This window comes from Pyrus communis, chromosome 6, assembly GCF_041283825.1.
Source record: "Pyrus communis isolate YQ-2024b chromosome 6, ASM4128382v1, whole genome shotgun sequence".
Lineage (NCBI taxonomy): Eukaryota > Viridiplantae > Streptophyta > Magnoliopsida > Rosales > Rosaceae > Pyrus > Pyrus communis.
Window position 1 is genome coordinate 19,563,956 of NC_142570.1, and position 18,105 is coordinate 19,582,060.

Consider the following 18,105-nt stretch of genomic DNA (forward strand, 5'->3'; position numbering starts at 1 on the left):
GTGGAACTACATGTAAACATGAATGCACAACTCTCATAAGTTTCAACAATCTCAAACATAAGGAAAGAGTTTTTCTTTACATGGGATGATCAAAAGTGAAAACCAGCTACACCACATACACATAGGAGGAACTCTTTAGTCCAAATGCTTTTATATTGGCGCAAGACACAAGGGGGTGGGACCAAAAGAACGGGGGTAGGGCATTTTGTCATGTGGTCTGGTCGTTCGCACCCAAGAATTCGTCCATGTAATGCAGTAATTTGCAAGGAGGGGGTATTAATTAATAAATGCAGACACACTGGTAGATAGGTTCAACGCCCTCCTCAACTGATATAATAATTTCATCCAAAAATGCCTGCAGCAACTGCATCAGGGAGGAGATTCTCCTTGTATTTCATTTATTTCCTCCCCGACTTTCCTTGTCTTTTTTCCTTTTTGTTCGTACTGAAACTCCGGATCTAATTCCCTCTTTACGGTGTTTTTCTCTGGACTTGTCAAATACAGTTGCTTCGGTTCGGACATACCTCAAGTTTATGTCTTGCGTTCTGGTGCACGGACTCCCTTGATTGAACTGATCATTTAGTTCCTGAATTTCCACTTCAACTCTTTCGTTTCGATTAGCCTTCCAACATTTCAGTACGTGTCATCAAATACGTTTTCCCCTTCTTCTCAATCTTCTTGTCGACATACTTAAGCAAGTTCGTCTTTTGATGAGCCCACTGTGTCATCAATTACATTTTCCCCTTCTAATAAACTACAAACTTTACCACCAATGCCCGCGACGTCTATTTGGTTCAGTTTCAAGCGCAGTTCCTGCAAGTTCCATTTTACGAGAGCTGGTTTCTGTCCCTCCCTTCCATTGATTGGTTGTTTGAGGTTAGTTCTTGCAGACAACCAAACCTGTTAACATAAAAATAAAAGGTAAGTTATTATACGATAGCGTAGGTCAATTACCGTTATAACAACGACACATCCAAGAACAAAATATGGCTTGCCCCTCCTGGTCCGTTTTCACATTGCCTCGTGTAGAACGTCAGCCGCTGCTTCTGCCCACGAATATTTTGAATTTTTTTTCTGACGATCCTAGATAGAGACTTAAACCTATGTGGGGGTGGGGGCGGGGCGGATGTAGCCAAGTGGATCAAGGCAGTGGATTGTGAATCTACCATGCGATGGACCATTTGTTACAAAAACACCTAAAAAGACTTTTTTCTCCAAGTCATCTAGAGGCTTTCAAACGCATCCAAGCAATTGGTATGGTATCCGATTGATGAAAACTAGGTTTAACTTTTGTGTTTTTTTTTTTTTTTTTTCAAAAACCTCAGCGATACGAGATAAATTTATTGATATGAAAAAAAAAAAAAAAAAAAAAAGAAGTTACACCTAATCAGGGGGAACATAAACCTTACCTTCATAAAGTAAGAAAAAACAAAAACAAGAAAAAAAGAAAGAAAGAGGGGGACATACACCTTACCCCTCTTGAAAAATAGCATACAAGAAAAAAGAGGGGGACATAAACCTTACCTCCCTTGAGAAAGAAAATACAAGAAAAAGAGGGGTGGATAAGGGACCAAACCCTTCTAAAATAAAACCTTAAATGTAGGAACCTGCAAGACAAGCTGCAAAACAAAAAAGGAAAATCCAAAAAGATTAGGTAAAAAGAAAATCACACATTAAGAAGGGGAGGCAAACCTATAGGCCAGCATGCCCAAGAAATCTAAATGCAGAAAAGGAAAAATCTCTATAAGAGGATCTGCGTGCCAAACAAGTGAAGACGAGAGAAGCTCTAAATTGGCTAATTTGTCAATAACTGCCTTTCCTTCTCGAATTGTATAAGAGCAATGGAATATCATGTTCTGTAATCGACAAATACAATTTTTCCAACAGGTCTGGAGTGACCAAGGAGGAGAAAAATAACCAAAAGCAAAATAAGATATCACGCTAGAAGAGTCACTTTCAAGCCATAAAATTTTCCAACCCTGATCGTGAGCCTACTCCACATCAAGGATGACAGCATGAGGTTTCACATAGAAAGAAGTACAATGCCCTGAGCTTAGGAAAAACCACCAAGAAAATAACCTGCAAAATCTCGGAAAAGCCCACCACAAGCCGTGGGAACGAGATTACCTTTAGCAAGGCCATCAGTATTCACTTTGACCCAAGAAAATGGAAGGAGATGCCAAAGAACATGGACTATAGAAGGAGCTTTACAGGACCCTGTTGAGATTCCAAGAGAGACTAAAAGTTGTTTATCCAAAATACTACGTACATGCCCAGGAGTGAAAACTCCAACGTACCTAATCCACGCCAAAGTGGAATGACAAAGGTGTGAAAAGCAATGAGGCTTACTTTCAAACTTCACTTTATTACACATCTTCCAAGTAGCCATTAATAAGAAAAACCATGATGCTAGCCAGACATTGTGAAGTTGTGGAGAAACCACTTTTACACAAAAGCAAGCCATAAATCCAAGAAGGAGCCCATAAGTAGAAGAATAGTGGCAAATTGAATTGCAAGCCAACACCAAGTACGTTGTGCAAATCCACAACTAAAAAATAAGTGCTAAATAGATTCAGAATTCTTGTAATGTAGTTAGCATATTGGAACCAGAGGTATACTTCGTTGTTGAAGTTGATCCTTTATTGAGAGCTTTTTGAAAAGAATCCTCCAAACTAAAATAGAGTAGCGAGGTGGAATGAAAGGACACCAAATAATAGAAGCCCAACTCTTAACATGAAATCGAGGACAAATCATATAAGAACTAAAAAACTCCAAATGTAGAAGCTTTCCAAATTAACATGTCCTTATCCTCATCAATTGGAAGATGCATCTCTAAAATCTATGTAGCCAAGTCTAGAAAAGTGGTAGAAAAAAATAGAAGAAAAACCATCTTCCCATACGAATAATATTTTGAGTAAGAGATAGAGAAGGAACAAGCTCAATAGCACCAACAACCCTGATGAACGCTAACCCAACCTAAGTTCGAAATGTGAATGTCAGGTTAGGGTTGGATTGAGCATCAAGCCTGCCCGAGTTCCATCCTTAGCGAAAAGAACAATTTACATGAAATGAATTCACCATCATTATAGTGTTCTGATCCAATAATATCATATCATAAGAAGAAAAAAAATTACACAGGACATGACATTATTAAATTCAAACGTCACTCATTCCTTGGAAGATGGGGGACGAAATCTAATTTCCTCTAATATATTATGGCATTTGTAAAATTTGTTGACATGGCTAGAGACCATATAACAATAAGCAAAAACCGTACCTCCCACTCGTAGGGACCGACAGTCTGACAACGCAAATCACCAATTGGCGACTTTAATCGTATTTAATCTCTGGTTTTTTGGCAGATCATCAATCGGTGACTTCAAGAAGCAAACTAGATAATCGTCAATAAATTCAGGCGAGCAAAAGCCAACCGCTGCCGCCGCTCTTCCCACTTGTGCCTCCATGTATTAAGCTTCTCACCAACCTCCATTACTATTACCCTACCCTAGACAAATATTAAGATATTTAATATTTGATCTATAAAAATAAAAATAAAAAAGAAGAAAGAATTTTCAGACTGCAATCCAGAAGAGAAGATGATGGAGTTGGTCGTCGTCTTCATCGTGGCTTTGATATCCATCCCAACTTCACTTTCCGTACCCTTCATAGTCCTCCATGGTAATTTCCTGCTCTTTCTGTTTCATACTTGTCAATTTTCCTTTTAAAGAAATTATTCATATTTTGTTTGATAAATCTGTTTTTGTATCTGGGTTTTGCTTTATTTTTATGGGGTTTTGATATTATTGTTATTTTCTGTACAAAAGTTGATTAATTGATGCTAAATAATGGTGGGTTGCTGTAATTTGCTTTATTAGAGAAGGGTTTTTAGAACTAATTAGGAACTTGATTATGACCATTTTACCGAAGATGTTCAATTAGATACTAATATCCAAATGCCATCGGATGCAATGCATGGATTCATGGACTGAATCTATATGTGGAAGAAATCTTCTCAAAGTTCTATTTTCTGCATTTTTCTGTGTGGTAAAAAATCTTACATATTAAATAACTGTTACAAACGGCTGAGGAACATAATTGAACACAGAGATACAAACGGCTGTTACTTTTTCTTTCTGTAGCATGAACCAAATAGATTCTTTTTGAAGTTAATCACCAAGAAAAACTGCTGAGAAAATTACAAAACAAAATAGCACGTTGAGCCAAAAAAGATAATAAAAACTGCTGCTGGATGGTTACCACTATATTTGTTGCTTGCCTGGGCATGCCACATCTAACTGCAGCAGAATAATTCGAATTACGAGGAAGATTTGGCATGTAAACCAGCCTCTAAAATTATAATTCAAGTGGTAAGTAGTCTCTCAAGAGAGAGTTAGTCTGTCTGAGTTTGAAAATGAACCCAATGTGCTTTTGTGAAGCATAGGTAGTATGATATATTTTTCATTTGATGATTGTCTCAGAACCTCCATGTTAGCTAATTAACTAGTGCATTCAATAAACTCTGCATAATCTAATGTACTGATTCAATCTTGATCCATGAGAATGACCTCACAAAGAAAATTTTGGAATAGTGCAAGTGTTCTGTGTTGTATGTTTGAAAAGAAGTTTGACATTTATAGCGATACCTAGTTTCCTTTGAATTTGGTCAATCTAATATTACTTGTCAAGTGTTTTTGGTTGGATTATGAACATCATCCATTTTAGTTCTTCTTTTAGTCTCCCGGCCTTTATATATTTGAGTGGTTCTTTCCTGGATTTTGTTAACTTTGTAGATCATTGAAACTAAGAATTCATTTCTTCTCTTACCATTATTTACTATTGCATACTTACGCTCTTTCTGCATTCTAATGCTTCATTCATCATGACAGGCATTGGAGATCAGTGCTCTAATAAAGGAGTTAAACAGTTTACCAAGCAACTGAGCAACTTTTCTGGTACTGAAGGATATTGCATGTATGGTCCATTATTTTCTTCTCAAGCCTGCTTACTTTTTCCCATTGCTATATGTTATCCTTCTAGAGCTGATTGCTCAGAGTTTATTCATCACATTGTTTTTAACAACTTTTATATATGTTCATGTCAAGTTCTGATCCTGAGATTTATTTAACATATGGTTTTGCCTTCTTGAGTTTATAGAACAGTATGATAAGATACAACCTGATTTAAATACTCTTGGTGATGTGTAAATGGGAAGTCCACCCTTATGGTCTCTTACACGTTTTTTTTTTTTTCAATTCTTGGGGGACATATGTAGTATGTAGTGTATTTTTCCATTAATATTGCTTGATTTACCTTCCTGCAGAGAAGTTGGGGATGGAACGTGGGATTCCTGGTTTTTACCTCTTGATGAACAGGTAAAAACTAAAAAAATCAAGGCTTGTCATTTTATTGATGGTTCTTGATTTCCACTTGTAATCTGACTTATGTTCTACATGTTTGCAGACCAGAATCGTTTGTGATAAGGTGGTGAAGTTTTCCTGTTACCGTATAATGTTGGTCTGGCTTTTGAAGTTTCTGTGACTTTTGACTTTGTTACTACAACTACAGGTTAAAGAAAAGGAAGAACTGAGACAAGGTTACAACATTGTTGGTCTCTCCCAGGTATTATTATGATTGGATCTTTCTGTTTCTCACGTATATTTATAGTAAATTAGATTTTTTATCAACTCAACTCAACTCCACAAATTAAGTTACCATGGCCGGAATAACATATTGACATCCTTCCTCACCATTTCTCTTAGTAAATACATGTCATCACGTCCTTTCTTCCTCATCCACCTAACTGGTCCTTATTTATGTATTTTGTATTTGAATCAAATCACTCCTTGAGGTGATATCATCCGCCATCTTCACCCTAATGATTCTTGGCGTCTATGACTGTATTTTAGAACATTTGTCATTGTTCTGCCCATCAGTTAAGTTGTCGTTACGTTTCAATGTTGTCCTTATTAGATGCTATTTTATTCCCAAGTTTAGCTACTGGCTCATGGCCTTGTTGCTATATGTGGCATTATCTGGCATTACATTTTATTTTCTATTGTTTTCCATTTTTATGTTCTGATGGAGGTAGTTTTCATTGTGGATAATGCAATTATTTTATATTATGTAGCTGTCGTTGTCGTTTGATCTATGACAATTTTTTCACCATGTCTGATTGTTTTTTCAATACCTCAATGCTTATGAGTAAATGAATTGTATCTTATAATTTTGAGTTCTGATGCTCATGTAACTCTGCTCAATCGGTTCTTTCTCATAACTTTTTCTTTTTAATTTGACAGGGCAATTTGATAGGCCGAGGTGTGGTAGAATTTTGCGTCGATGGACCGCCTGTAAGATTCAATTTAACTAACTCTGCTAATTTCAAGTTTTCTCCACTGGTTTTCAAGTGACTACATGTTTTGTTATAATAACAAAAATTGAATTCAGTTATCATACATGCAGTGAGCTACATGTATCCAACTCTTTAAAAATGCATAAGGAATGGTGTTATAAGTTCTTTAGGATTTTCTTATATTATTTTGGTGTGACGTAATAGCTCTTAGGATTATTTCTGGTCTCAGAGAAATTTTTAGTCGCATTTTTCTGTGGTGTGGTTTATAGGCAAATGCTTTATTAGGTTTATAGATCTTTCTTCCGTATCATTGTTTCTTTGGTTTAATGCTCGCACAGGATGATGTTTCATTTCCTAAAATAAGCAGAGTTGACGATATGAAAATTTTTGTTTTTTCCATTATTGAAACAGGTCAAGAACTTTATCTCTTTAGGAGGACCTCATGCGGGTACTGCTTCTGTGCCTCTCTGCGGTGTAAGTATCATACTATCATCGTGGAATGTACATATATATAAATTACAATTGAACTTGCATAGTCGGATATTGCTTACAAAGTACCATCCTAGTAAGCTTGATGTTTCATCTTCCCAATTGTAGTAGTATATGGTACCGGCCTGCTTCTCGCCTAAAAGAACTATATATTTATGTATAGGGGAAAGTTTATGCTATTATACAAGAGAGGATTAGCACTTTCTACAGTACTTTGTCGCACATGGTTGCAACAAACAGTATTTCCTACGTCATTCTTTCAATTACATAAGATGAGAATATTTTGAAAGCATTTTGTATGAAGTACATCTAAGAGTGAAATCTTCAATACAAAGATCCCACTGATATTCTGGTCATTTACTTAACTGTACTTTGCTGATTTTGCGGCGTATTTATATATTTGTGAGATTTTTGCAGAACTTTAATGTTTATATCAAAATATGTATCAAATTAAGAGTCGTAAGGTATATAACTATCGAGGAACACTTCAAACTTGGTTGGAAATACTCTATGACCTATTTGAGATATGTTGATGATGCTAAGGGGCTTTGTTTTTGTGCCTCAGCAGTCTGGTATATTTTGCATCATTGTGAATAAGCTACTCAAATCAGAGATCTACACTGACTATATTCAAGTACGCATCTAATTCTGCCGATTCTTTCTTCTTGTCTCTATTACGGTTTCAACTTTCGTTCTCCTAGGTATATTTCTGATGGGGCCTCACCATCTTGATTGTGATTCTGAAAATGCAGGAACACTTGGCTCCCAGCGGTTATCTTAAATTACCAAATGTGAGTAGTGGCTAGAAATGAAACATTCGATACATTTAATGAGGTGTTTTTACTTCGTATACCTATGTTATAAATATATCAAGTAACCTTGCAATCGTAAATTCGATGGAATCAGCTGTCTGCTTCATCCTGATCAACAGTTTCTTTCCAGGCAATGTCTGATTATTTAGGGAAATGCAAGTTTCTTCCGAAGCTCAACAACGAACTCCCTGGTGAGAAAAACTCGACTTACAAGGAAAGGTTTAGTAGCTTACAGAACCTGGTGCTTATCATGGTAAGTTGGAAAAATATATATCTTTGGTAACATTTCTTAGATCCTCAGAATAATTAGCCAAGTAAGCATGTACATTATTTCCATGTTAATTTCGTATTTCTGCAGTTTGAGCATGACACTGTTTTGATACCGAAGGAGACCGCGTGGTTTGGATATTACGAAGATGATAGCTTCAAATCAATTTTAAGTCCACAACAGGTAACAGAAGTGCAATAATACTAATACTAGTGTTAGAGACTCGATGCATTAGAAGATTTGCATTTACAATTAAGCATATGCATCTTCTTTGCTTTCACTTTTATGCAGACCGATCTGTTTACTGAGGACTGGATCGGTTTGAGAAACTTGGATGAAGCTGGGAGGGTCAAGTACATTAGCGTTGCAGGAGGTCATCTCGGAATCTCCACCAGTGACATGAAGAAGCACGTGGTGCCCTACTTGCAAGATTCAGCGTCGACAATGGATGGAAACAAGAAAGCAAGTTATACCAGGGCAAGTGGAGTTGAACATGGATTTGTGGAAAGCAATGAGAAATTGCAAGTAATGCCTGATTTTGATGAGAGAGCATCAACTGAAGATGTACCGGAAGGGTCGTTGTCGTACAGGTGGCCCTTACCAGTCAAGAATTTGTTCAGTGAACTTCTTGGACTCACAGAGGACAAGTCACTCCCTCGGCCTTGATGAACCTTAATTACGAAGTAACTCAAACTACTAAATCAAGAATTACACTGGGGTTTGTGGGTGGGGATGATTTATTTGTACAATAATTGCAATTTATTCCATGCCTATGTGACTGAAACCCTGCTAATATGTGGTTAAGTTATTCTGTACAAAATTATGCAAAGGACAGATCTTGGTAAATAAAATTGCGTTCAGCATAAACACGCACTTGATATTCCGCATGCATACGCCTTACACCTTACTGGAATCGCTCTAAACCACTTGAATTACAAACCGTACGTGTTTGTGTGCTACTTAATTTGGTTACCAAATAAATGTTCGAGGCAGCATTTGTTTGCATGAATTCGGGGAGAGATGATATATTCTGTATCTCCAATAGAATACAAGACGGATCACTTTCTAGTGAATTTTATGCATCATTATATAATTGAACCTTACAAGACAGAGGTTCAGGACCGAAGGAATAGAGAAAGACTTTAGGAAGACTTTGGAAGAGACTCTTAAGAAAAGACTAGAAGTACTTAGATCTAACGGAAGACATGACACAGAACCAAGCACAATAGTGTTTTCGGATTCATATAGCTGACCCCACTTTGGAAAAAAGCTTTGTTGTTGTTGATGTACCATATAATTGAACCAAAATGCACAACTTTCCTTCATTTCAATTCAAGGTAGAAGTAGCGACTCAATTTTACTCAATTATTCCCACTTTCTGTACGATAAAGTATAAAGAAAAATAAAAGCTTAGCAAACAACTTGTATGCATTTTCTAAGGCTTCGCCTCAGTAGACTTGTATCTCCACACTAACGCCGCTCAGACGATCAGCCCTCCTGCCCGAATTCTCTCCTGATATCTTCTGGTGGGCACCGAAGCGGAGCCACATACATGAGATTCTTGCAAGAGCTGCCTGACCGGCTACTCGCACCCGATAAACCACACTTAAGTCCGCCCAAATCTCACTTCCCACGGCGCCAGACTGGAAACTTGCATCATATCCTTCAAGATCTGATTCTGTTACCACTACCACAGAGCCTTCATCAAATGCAACTAGATTGTGTGAGGAAGCAGACTGAAGCGGTGTCATCATCAGATCTGGCAGGTGACTGTAAACAAAAGCTTTCTTCACCATTAAGTAGTAGTATTCCTGGACAGCCTGAAAAAAGGAACCATCAAATAGGAGATCAGGAAAAGTCAAATTCAAGGGTAGAATTAGATCATGCCACAGATCAGGTGTAAATTTAGTATTACAAGCAAATTGTTCGCACACTGATATTGATTTAACAACAAAAATGTAAATCCAATGTTTCTCACTACACCAGGGGGAGCAACAGAATGAAAAGGCATGAAACAGCAGTGAGGCATATCAGCCCCCAATGCGAGTGCAAATCACAGATAAGTTGTACAAGTTACCTGCCACTGAGCAGAGGCTAAAAGCACCCTCGGCCGAATTGACTTTAGATAATCATAAGCAGATTCAGGTGTCATCTGCTTGTGATGGACCTATATAAAAAAAAAATAAAAAAAAATAAAAAAAACAGAAAAAAGAAAAAGATCAGTAAAGCTGGCAATCCTCGGAGTTATTGGTAATTTCAGAGCCTAGTACTAACCAGGTAACAGATTACAATGGTCGTACTACGCCCCCGTCCAGCTTTACAGTGAACATATGTTGTCTGTCCACTTAATGCATTTTCTTCACGATAAAAACCAAAATGACAAAGAAATATATCAGATAAAGTCTTCTTAGGAGAAAAAACAAAATCTTATCCTAGACTACTATCAACCATTTACACGAAAATGACAAGTTCGATCCCAGGATATATATAATGACTTAACACTAAACCTCCTAGTCCTTAATGAAAATTAAACAAGTACAGATGAAATAAATCAAATAATTTTTTTATATTTACCCTTAAAGAGTAAATTTCAACAACAAACACCACTAAGCAGCTTAAAAATGACCAAAAGAAAAAGAGTCAATGAAAATCATCTCTTTTTAAGTTTCTAAAATTTTGACTGATAAAACACGAGGCAGGTTAGATGGTCTATAATATTTGACGACCACCACCATACATCATAACTTATTTACACTGGAAAAATATAGGACCACCACCATACATCATAACTTATGCTGGATGATTGTATTCAGCTTTAAAAGTTTCCTAACATGTCAACCGTATCTAGCCAATAACAGGCCTTCCAAGATGATCAAATCAGGTTCCAAGAATGCTTACCATGAATGAAGTCTACAGCACGACATGCATCACTGAGTGATGGTGCAAAGCAGTAGTCTCTTGTAGGAATCACCAGATGGTTAATGCCATGAGACTGCCACAAATTTAATAGAAACGCATAAAAATATGGTAACATAAACTACTGGGAAACACGGTAGACCACAAACACAAAGTATAAGAAAAACATAAAACAAATCCCCAAGTTTTGGTCCAGTACAGACATGAACCAAGTCAATTTTAATCCACATAATTCATAATTAATACATAACAATATTACAGAAAACACCAGTTAATCTGTCAGGTATTAAATATGTCATACAAAAAAAAATAGATATCCTCACAAACAGCAACACCATTTCATCTGAGAGAAAAATGCATCAACTAATCTCCAAAAGCAAGTGAACTCTCACAATACAAATCTCAAGAATGATTCTGTGGTGTAACATGACTACAAGGAAAACCACTAACATGATAAAGAGATGTTGGAACCAGAGTCTCGTATGGCTCATTAAGTGTTATGACTCCACCAACTCCGACATCCTTTAAGCGAGGTACGTCAGTAGGGAATGGAACTGCACCTAACAATACAAACTGGAAATAAAATTATTAGAATTCAGACAGAGGGAAAAAAAAAAAAAAAAAAAATCAACAATAGATCTTATAAACACTCGCAGAAGAAAAAGCCACATGTTTACATAAGCAAAATTTTTTGTTTGAAGATAATTTACTGGGTCTACATTATTACATAAACTATCAGCTAAGAAAAGAATTCCAAGCTAACATCACCGCACACAAAGAATCACATAAACCCCATTCATGAATTACATTAATAAGAGATAAGTTCACAGTCATAAAGTACTCGTAAGAACTATCGAATCGAACTCAGAATCTAAATCAAACCCAACACCTAAACGTATATACTATATGGCAAGCGAAACCAATCTATACACATTGTAAAATACACATGACAAATACATAAATACAAAAATAGAACAATAAAATGAATTTGTACCTCATCAACCTTATCCCACCACCGAAACTCAGCCTGCAGCTTATTCCTAATAACATTGTAAAGCAGAGTCGGGTAAAACAACGCACGAGCTCCTGCACCGATCAAAACCCGCTTCGCATCCGACCGTGTGATACTCCTGCTTTCAAAATCTCTATTTCCAGGGGACAAATTCCCCTTTTCCCCACTTCCAACTTCTCCTCCTTTCAATTCCTCAATATACATAGCCTCAGATTCAAACCCAACACAATCAATCACAATTACACACAAATTCAACAGAGAACCCTAAATTTTTCCCAAGTATTTACATACAAACAACCATTTACACAAAAAGCCCCATTAAAACCCTAAAATTTTCTTTTTTGTACCAAAAAAAATTACAGGATCATACGAGAAAACCTATAATTTCTGCAACAGTGAGAGGAACAAAGGATCGGGAGCGAATTCGATTTGATAACGGAGAGACTGCAAACCATGGAAAAGCTCGCGACCATAATTTACGAAAAGGGAGACGATCGGAGAGAAAGGGAGAGACGATGAATACGATGAGGGATGCGATCAAGGATCGATGAAAGTTGGGGGGATCAAATGGGAATTGGTGAGATCTGGGGGAAACCCTAACCCTAAAAAATAAGAAATTGCTTGAAGGTGGGATAGGCTGAGGTTCTACTCCACCTTTCGCTCAACAAACTCTGAAAGCGGACGAACGAGAGAGAGAGAAATTAATAAGAAGAGCGTAGAAAGAAGGAGACGGAGGGAAGGGATAGAGTCACGGGGGTGGTAAAGGAGGGAGTTTGAAAAACGTGAGTAGGGGACACGTGGTGCAATTTGAGGGAATCAGGAGCATTTAGGAGGGTGGTGAGAAAATTTTTTAATTGTGACGGAAATGCAAGTGATACACTACGTATTTTTATGTAAGTGATAGAAAATTTTATTTTTTAAGTTATTAAATTTTTAAAACACATATCTCATCATTAGAATAGTGACACGTAGTGTACCACCTTGTATGCCCACATCACGTGTGCCGATCATACTGAAAAATCTCTCGTTGGTCGACAAGATATAGAGGATAATTGAAATTATGATGTGACTATTTTTCTATTTCTATCGGTGTTTTTTAATTTCGTGGGTGTCAGCAAACAAACTACCCTACACCGCACACTTGTTAAACTTATGAGCTCAACTCATTTTCTTACGTTGGCTAAATTGGGTTAACAGTTGCCGTTATAATAGTGTACTCGAAAGATAGTATTTATGGTAAAAGAATTAGGGTTTAAATTTTTATGGTGAAGGCTGTTAACAAATTTAACCTAAAAATAAAATTTTTATTCAATGTCCATTAAATGCAGGAATAAATATGTAAATATGTATTTTTGTAAAATTCAAATGAAATTTTCAAACAATTTCTAAACAATTCAATTGAAATTTCTAAAAAAATTTTGCATCAAGTTTCGATTTCCAAACAATTCAAAGTGTGTTGAGTATCTTGGAGGCAATGAAAAATGGATGCAGCATCAAGTTTAGAAATGCACTTTGAATTGCCTCCAAGGTGCGTAACTGCACTTTGAATTGTCTAGAAGTTGAACCTGATGCATAAAGGTTTTGGAAATTTGAATTGAATTGTTTAGATTATTTTTGATAATTTGAATTGAATTTTGCAAAAATACATATTTAAATATTTATCCCTGCAATTAACGGGCATTAGATGAAAATCTCACTTTTAAGTTAAATTTGTTAACTGTCTTCACCATGAGGTTTAAATTCTAATTTTTTATTTTATTTTATCACATGAGCTATCTTCTAAATAACCTATCACCACAGAGACGAGTGAGTTGGGTTTTGGGTTGACCTCATAACTTTGATTTCTAACAAAAGGATGCAAGAGTAAGGTGAGAAGAGTGAGCTGGGTTTTGTACCATATTTTTTGTTTTTGCCAGAAAGTTCCATTTTTTCGGGCGACTTAAGCTTCGGCAAGCATAGTAAGGTAGGGTGTTTAGTTCCAAGTTCCTTCATCATTGATTTATGAAATAAATGGGTTGTTTGTAAGATGAATTAATACTTTGACGTTAATTTAGGATTTGTGTTTCATGTTGGGGTCTATGGGTTGTGGAACAAACTTTACTTTTTGATGTGCTACAAAACTAGAATGTAACGACCTGTCCCAAAAAACTACGGGTTTTATAATTTTAAATGGAGGTTTAACAAAACATTCCCGGTACTATTCACTTTTAATGAAAAACCACATTTATACCTTTCCCTAGTACTATTCACTATACCTTTAAAAAGGGCTTTTCATTAAAAGGGAAGTTTTTTTTGACTTTTCATTAGTTTTCCTAATTTTAAAATGTAAAATTTCGAAAATGACCTTTGAGGTAAATGCATTGACTTTTGTTGACCGCCTTGTCGAGTCACGTAACATCCATTTTCTTGGCGTATCCTAGTACCACTCATCGCTACGAACGCGTGGGCGCAAACGAAATGTAATTTGGAGTTATAATGAAGAAGTTATTAACGAATGAAGTTGAAGGCAAGATTGTAAATTTATTATTTTATGGAATGCTCCAGATTTTTGGAGCAAAATCTGGAAAGCCACGTGTGTGGGCCAGATTAAATGAAAGAAAAGATTGGTGGTGGAGATGGAAGACAAAAGAGAGAAAGGAGGGGGAACTAGACCAATTAGGAAAAGGAGAAAATGAGAGAACCAATGGGGGAGAAGAAAAAGGAAGGGAAAGGAGAAAGTTGAGGAGGTAGCCGATCGGACCCCGACCCGTTTCCATGTAGTGATCTGGTCTCCGACCCGGTGTTCCCCGACTTTTCCGATGCTTTTCATGGCGTTTTCCTAGCTTTTCATGGCCAACCATCACTTGTAAACATCACTACGACATCCTCGCTATGAATTCCACCCCAAACTCGATGAGATTTGGTTTCATTCCATGGAGAATAGCACCGGTGGGTGCGACCGGTCTTATGACGGCGATCCGCCATTCTTGAAGCAAACTCAGCCAACCACCACCACCAATAGACTCTCCTCAACCTCAGAAACATAGCCCATGCATTGGTTGGGGCGTCGGAGCTTGTTTGGAGTCGAATCAAGACCACCTATTTCTAGCGTTTCCGACGGGTTCGTGGAGATTTGAGGCTTTTTCTGGTCAAATTGGACTTGGCCATAGGTATGAAACTTGCTCTACTCATTGAGATCTTCATTTTTGTGACATTTAAGAATTTTTAGAAATAGTTGATTTTTCCTGCGAGTCGGGGAGCCCAACCGCCATGTGCGGCGGCATGTAGCGGCAACACATGGGCCGAGACCCCACCTGACTTTCCTATGCTAAGTCTGATACTCCAATTACATAGGTGAAGTCTGATAAACGAAATTCCATTGTTTGGGCACAATTTCGCTAAGGTTTGCCACTTGATCCTTATTTGAATCGACGATCTAACTGTTGGATCGTCACCAAAATTTAGTAGGTTATTATTCAAATATTTAAGGGCAATAGGAACTAATGGATCGGGAATCCGACATGCGGATCTTCACGAATTGGATTCCTAAGTTCGTAAAATAAAATGTTGACCGCCACTTGAATTTACAATTGGCAAGATCCGACCGTTGGATCGTAATGAAACTTTAGTATGATGTTTTAGAAGCATAATGTGAATCTTTGGAAGTCACAGATTGGAAAGCTGTGATGTGGATCTTTCAGATCGGGTTATGTAGGGTTATGAAACCTACCGTTGATCTATGACCGACGGTTGACTTTTGGTCAATGGGTCTCAAATCATTCTAGAACGTCCTTGGGGATGTGTTTTATGTAAGTTACGTGTTCTATCGATAAGAATAATGAGACGTGATTGAATATTTGTTCTAGGCAACGATCGTGTGTGTGTGTGTATATACACACACATATAAACTTTACGGTTTCTAGAAACATTTTTTTATATGGAACTATGCTTTGCTTGCCATGTCGTAAATTTACATTTTAAATATTGCATTGTTACACTTGTGAATTGTATTGTGTGATGCTACGGAGACTCAGGTAAGCTTCAGGTGAGTATTATGTGATTGAATGGGTTGTATTGCATTGGTATGCACACATTTATTTAGAGCTCATCATGGCTGCACCCCGATATTAGTGCTCCCGCCTGGGGCTAGGGCCAGCCTTCACGTGAATGTTCACTTCCCACATTGCACACTCACCTTGGATCTAAGTCTGGTGCCAGCCTGTCGTACAGACCACAATAAGTGATTCTGACTCGTAGGTGACCCATAAATTACCGCACAACCTTCACGTGATCGTAGCACTTGAGCGTACATAGTTATACCCAGCCTGTTGATACAGGTCACACTAGGTGACTCCGACTTGTGTGCTAGCCTAGATTGATGAGCTACAGGTCTAGTCATACAGGTCACATTAGGTGACTCCGATTGACATACTATTACTGAGATATTGACATGACATACTTCAATTTTCGCTGCTCTTGTGCATTGGTTTTGATATCTACATAGTAGAATTATTTTCTGGAAACTATACGGGTTTTGCGGGGAGGGGTTATAACGCTTTCAAAAGGTTTTTATTAAAACTTTATTTTTAGGCCCACTCACCCTTATTTTTCACTCCTCCAGGTATTAGTAGCAGAGTTTTCATACCGACGAGGATTAATGGCAAATCTTAGTGTAGGTGATTGTCATTGATGGTATAATTCTCACCCTGTTTTACTGTACTATACTAATACTTTGTCATCACATGTGAATTGAGTTCATTCCCACTCACAGCGCACTCTTGTATTTAGGCACTTTTAGGTTTAAATTTATTCATATTTTCCACATCACTATACTTTATGGCTTCGTCACCTTCCTGGTGTCGGCCAACACATCTTGATTCAGAGTCCTAATTGACATTCCGGGTTAGGGTGTGTCATGGGATGGAACAATTTCTGGTTCAAGTATTCAATTGCAGAAATTTGTAAATTTTTTTTCGTAATGTGCATGTGTAGTGCATGGCTACAACTTAATATGAGAAGCGGTACTGTCTACTAGTTATGATGCATGTACATAGAGCCCTAGAGTTTAGTGAGTATGACCACAACCTAATTGGCCGAGCCGAAAAATAAAATTAAGAAAAAGCTTAGAGGACATCAAAGGTCATGTGTGTCCATAAAGTAACGACAACAAGTATCATGTTTTCCACGTGCACGGTTAAGCGGTGGTTGATATACGTAACAAGACATTTCAAATTGCCATTGTAACCTTATACACGTAACAATTATGTTTTAATTGTATTCACTATACCAATAGGTTACTGTTATAGTTTCTTATTAATGCGAAAAATAGCTCGTTGCTTGATCTCCAGCTCTGTGCTATCATGTGCATGTACTGTATATATGATGTGCATGTGGTGTGCATATTGTAATACCTTGAAAAATTTTAAATATATGATTTTGTGGAATTTTTTTTTCGAAAATTGAAATGACCAAAATGTCCCCCGTTGACTAAACGTAATTATACGAGGATGTATTTTATCATCATATATTTTATCATCTTTCTTGGCATATTTGGATTAAGCTCGATCTCATGAAACGGAGTTATAACGAAAGAGTTATTAACGTTTAAAGTTAAAGACATTTTTTGAAATTTTGGCTTGATTTGGATGGCTCTAGATCTCTGAAGCCGTTATCTATGATGACACGTGGACGGTTGGGATGAGAAGGAGAGAAGAGAAAGGAGAGAAAGGAGGAATGGCACCGGCCAACAAAGGAAAAAGGAAAGGAGGGAAAGAAGGGAAGAGAGAAGGAGAGAACCGGCCAACTCGGTTTCTCCACCCGACCCGACAACTTGACTCGCTCATATCTCCTCCATATGAACTCCGTTTTGGGTGATCTTGGTGTCCATGGAAATCCCTTGACGAGCCCTACATCACTGCAGTGTTAGATTTCCAAATTTCTTTCCCATTTTTCTAGTTTGAAGCCACAAAGCCCATGACTTTGGAGGATGCTTTAATATTTTTCCGGTGGCTCCGGCGAGCTTCACCATCGATGACCACCACCAAAAGACTCCTCTCAACCTAGGAGCAAGGCCTAAGCCTTTGATGAGGTGACGAAGTTTGTTTTGGTGACGAATCGACAACTACTCAAATCAACGGTTTCCAGCAGGTTTGAGTAAAATTGGAGCCTTTTCCGGCCAAATTGGACTTGGCCATAGGTATAAAGTTTGCTCTATTCTTTGAGATCTTCTATTATATAAAATTTGAGAATTTTTGGAAATAGTTGAAGTTTTCCGGCGAGT

General features: G+C 37.4%; 2 protein-coding genes across 2 annotated transcripts; one reads left to right on the top strand and one right to left on the bottom strand.

Moving 5' to 3' along the window:
• The first annotated feature begins 3,183 nt into the window (after window positions 1–3,183).
• On the top strand, window positions 3,184–8,785 carry LOC137709794 (uncharacterized). The gene is made up of 12 exons (XM_068448778.2): window positions 3,184–3,678; window positions 4,887–4,971; window positions 5,321–5,372; window positions 5,461–5,481; window positions 5,566–5,619; window positions 6,297–6,347; window positions 6,761–6,823; window positions 7,407–7,472; window positions 7,591–7,629; window positions 7,781–7,903; window positions 8,009–8,101; window positions 8,210–8,785. Exons 1-12 carry the CDS (start codon window positions 3,597–3,599, stop codon window positions 8,582–8,584), a joined length of 1,104 nt encoding a protein of 367 aa, XP_068304879.2. The 5' UTR covers window positions 3,184–3,596; the 3' UTR covers window positions 8,585–8,785.
• Window positions 8,786–9,215: 430 nt separating this feature from the next.
• Window positions 9,216–12,596, bottom strand: LOC137709795 (phosphatidylglycerophosphate phosphatase PTPMT1). The gene is made up of 6 exons (XM_068448779.2): window positions 11,829–12,596; window positions 11,285–11,407; window positions 10,817–10,910; window positions 10,193–10,275; window positions 9,996–10,085; window positions 9,216–9,738 (listed from the first exon to the last, which is right to left on the bottom strand). Exons 1-6 carry the CDS (start codon window positions 12,048–12,050, stop codon window positions 9,367–9,369), a joined length of 984 nt encoding a protein of 327 aa, XP_068304880.2. The 5' UTR covers window positions 12,051–12,596; the 3' UTR covers window positions 9,216–9,366.
• Window positions 12,597–18,105: the final 5,509 nt, after the last annotated feature.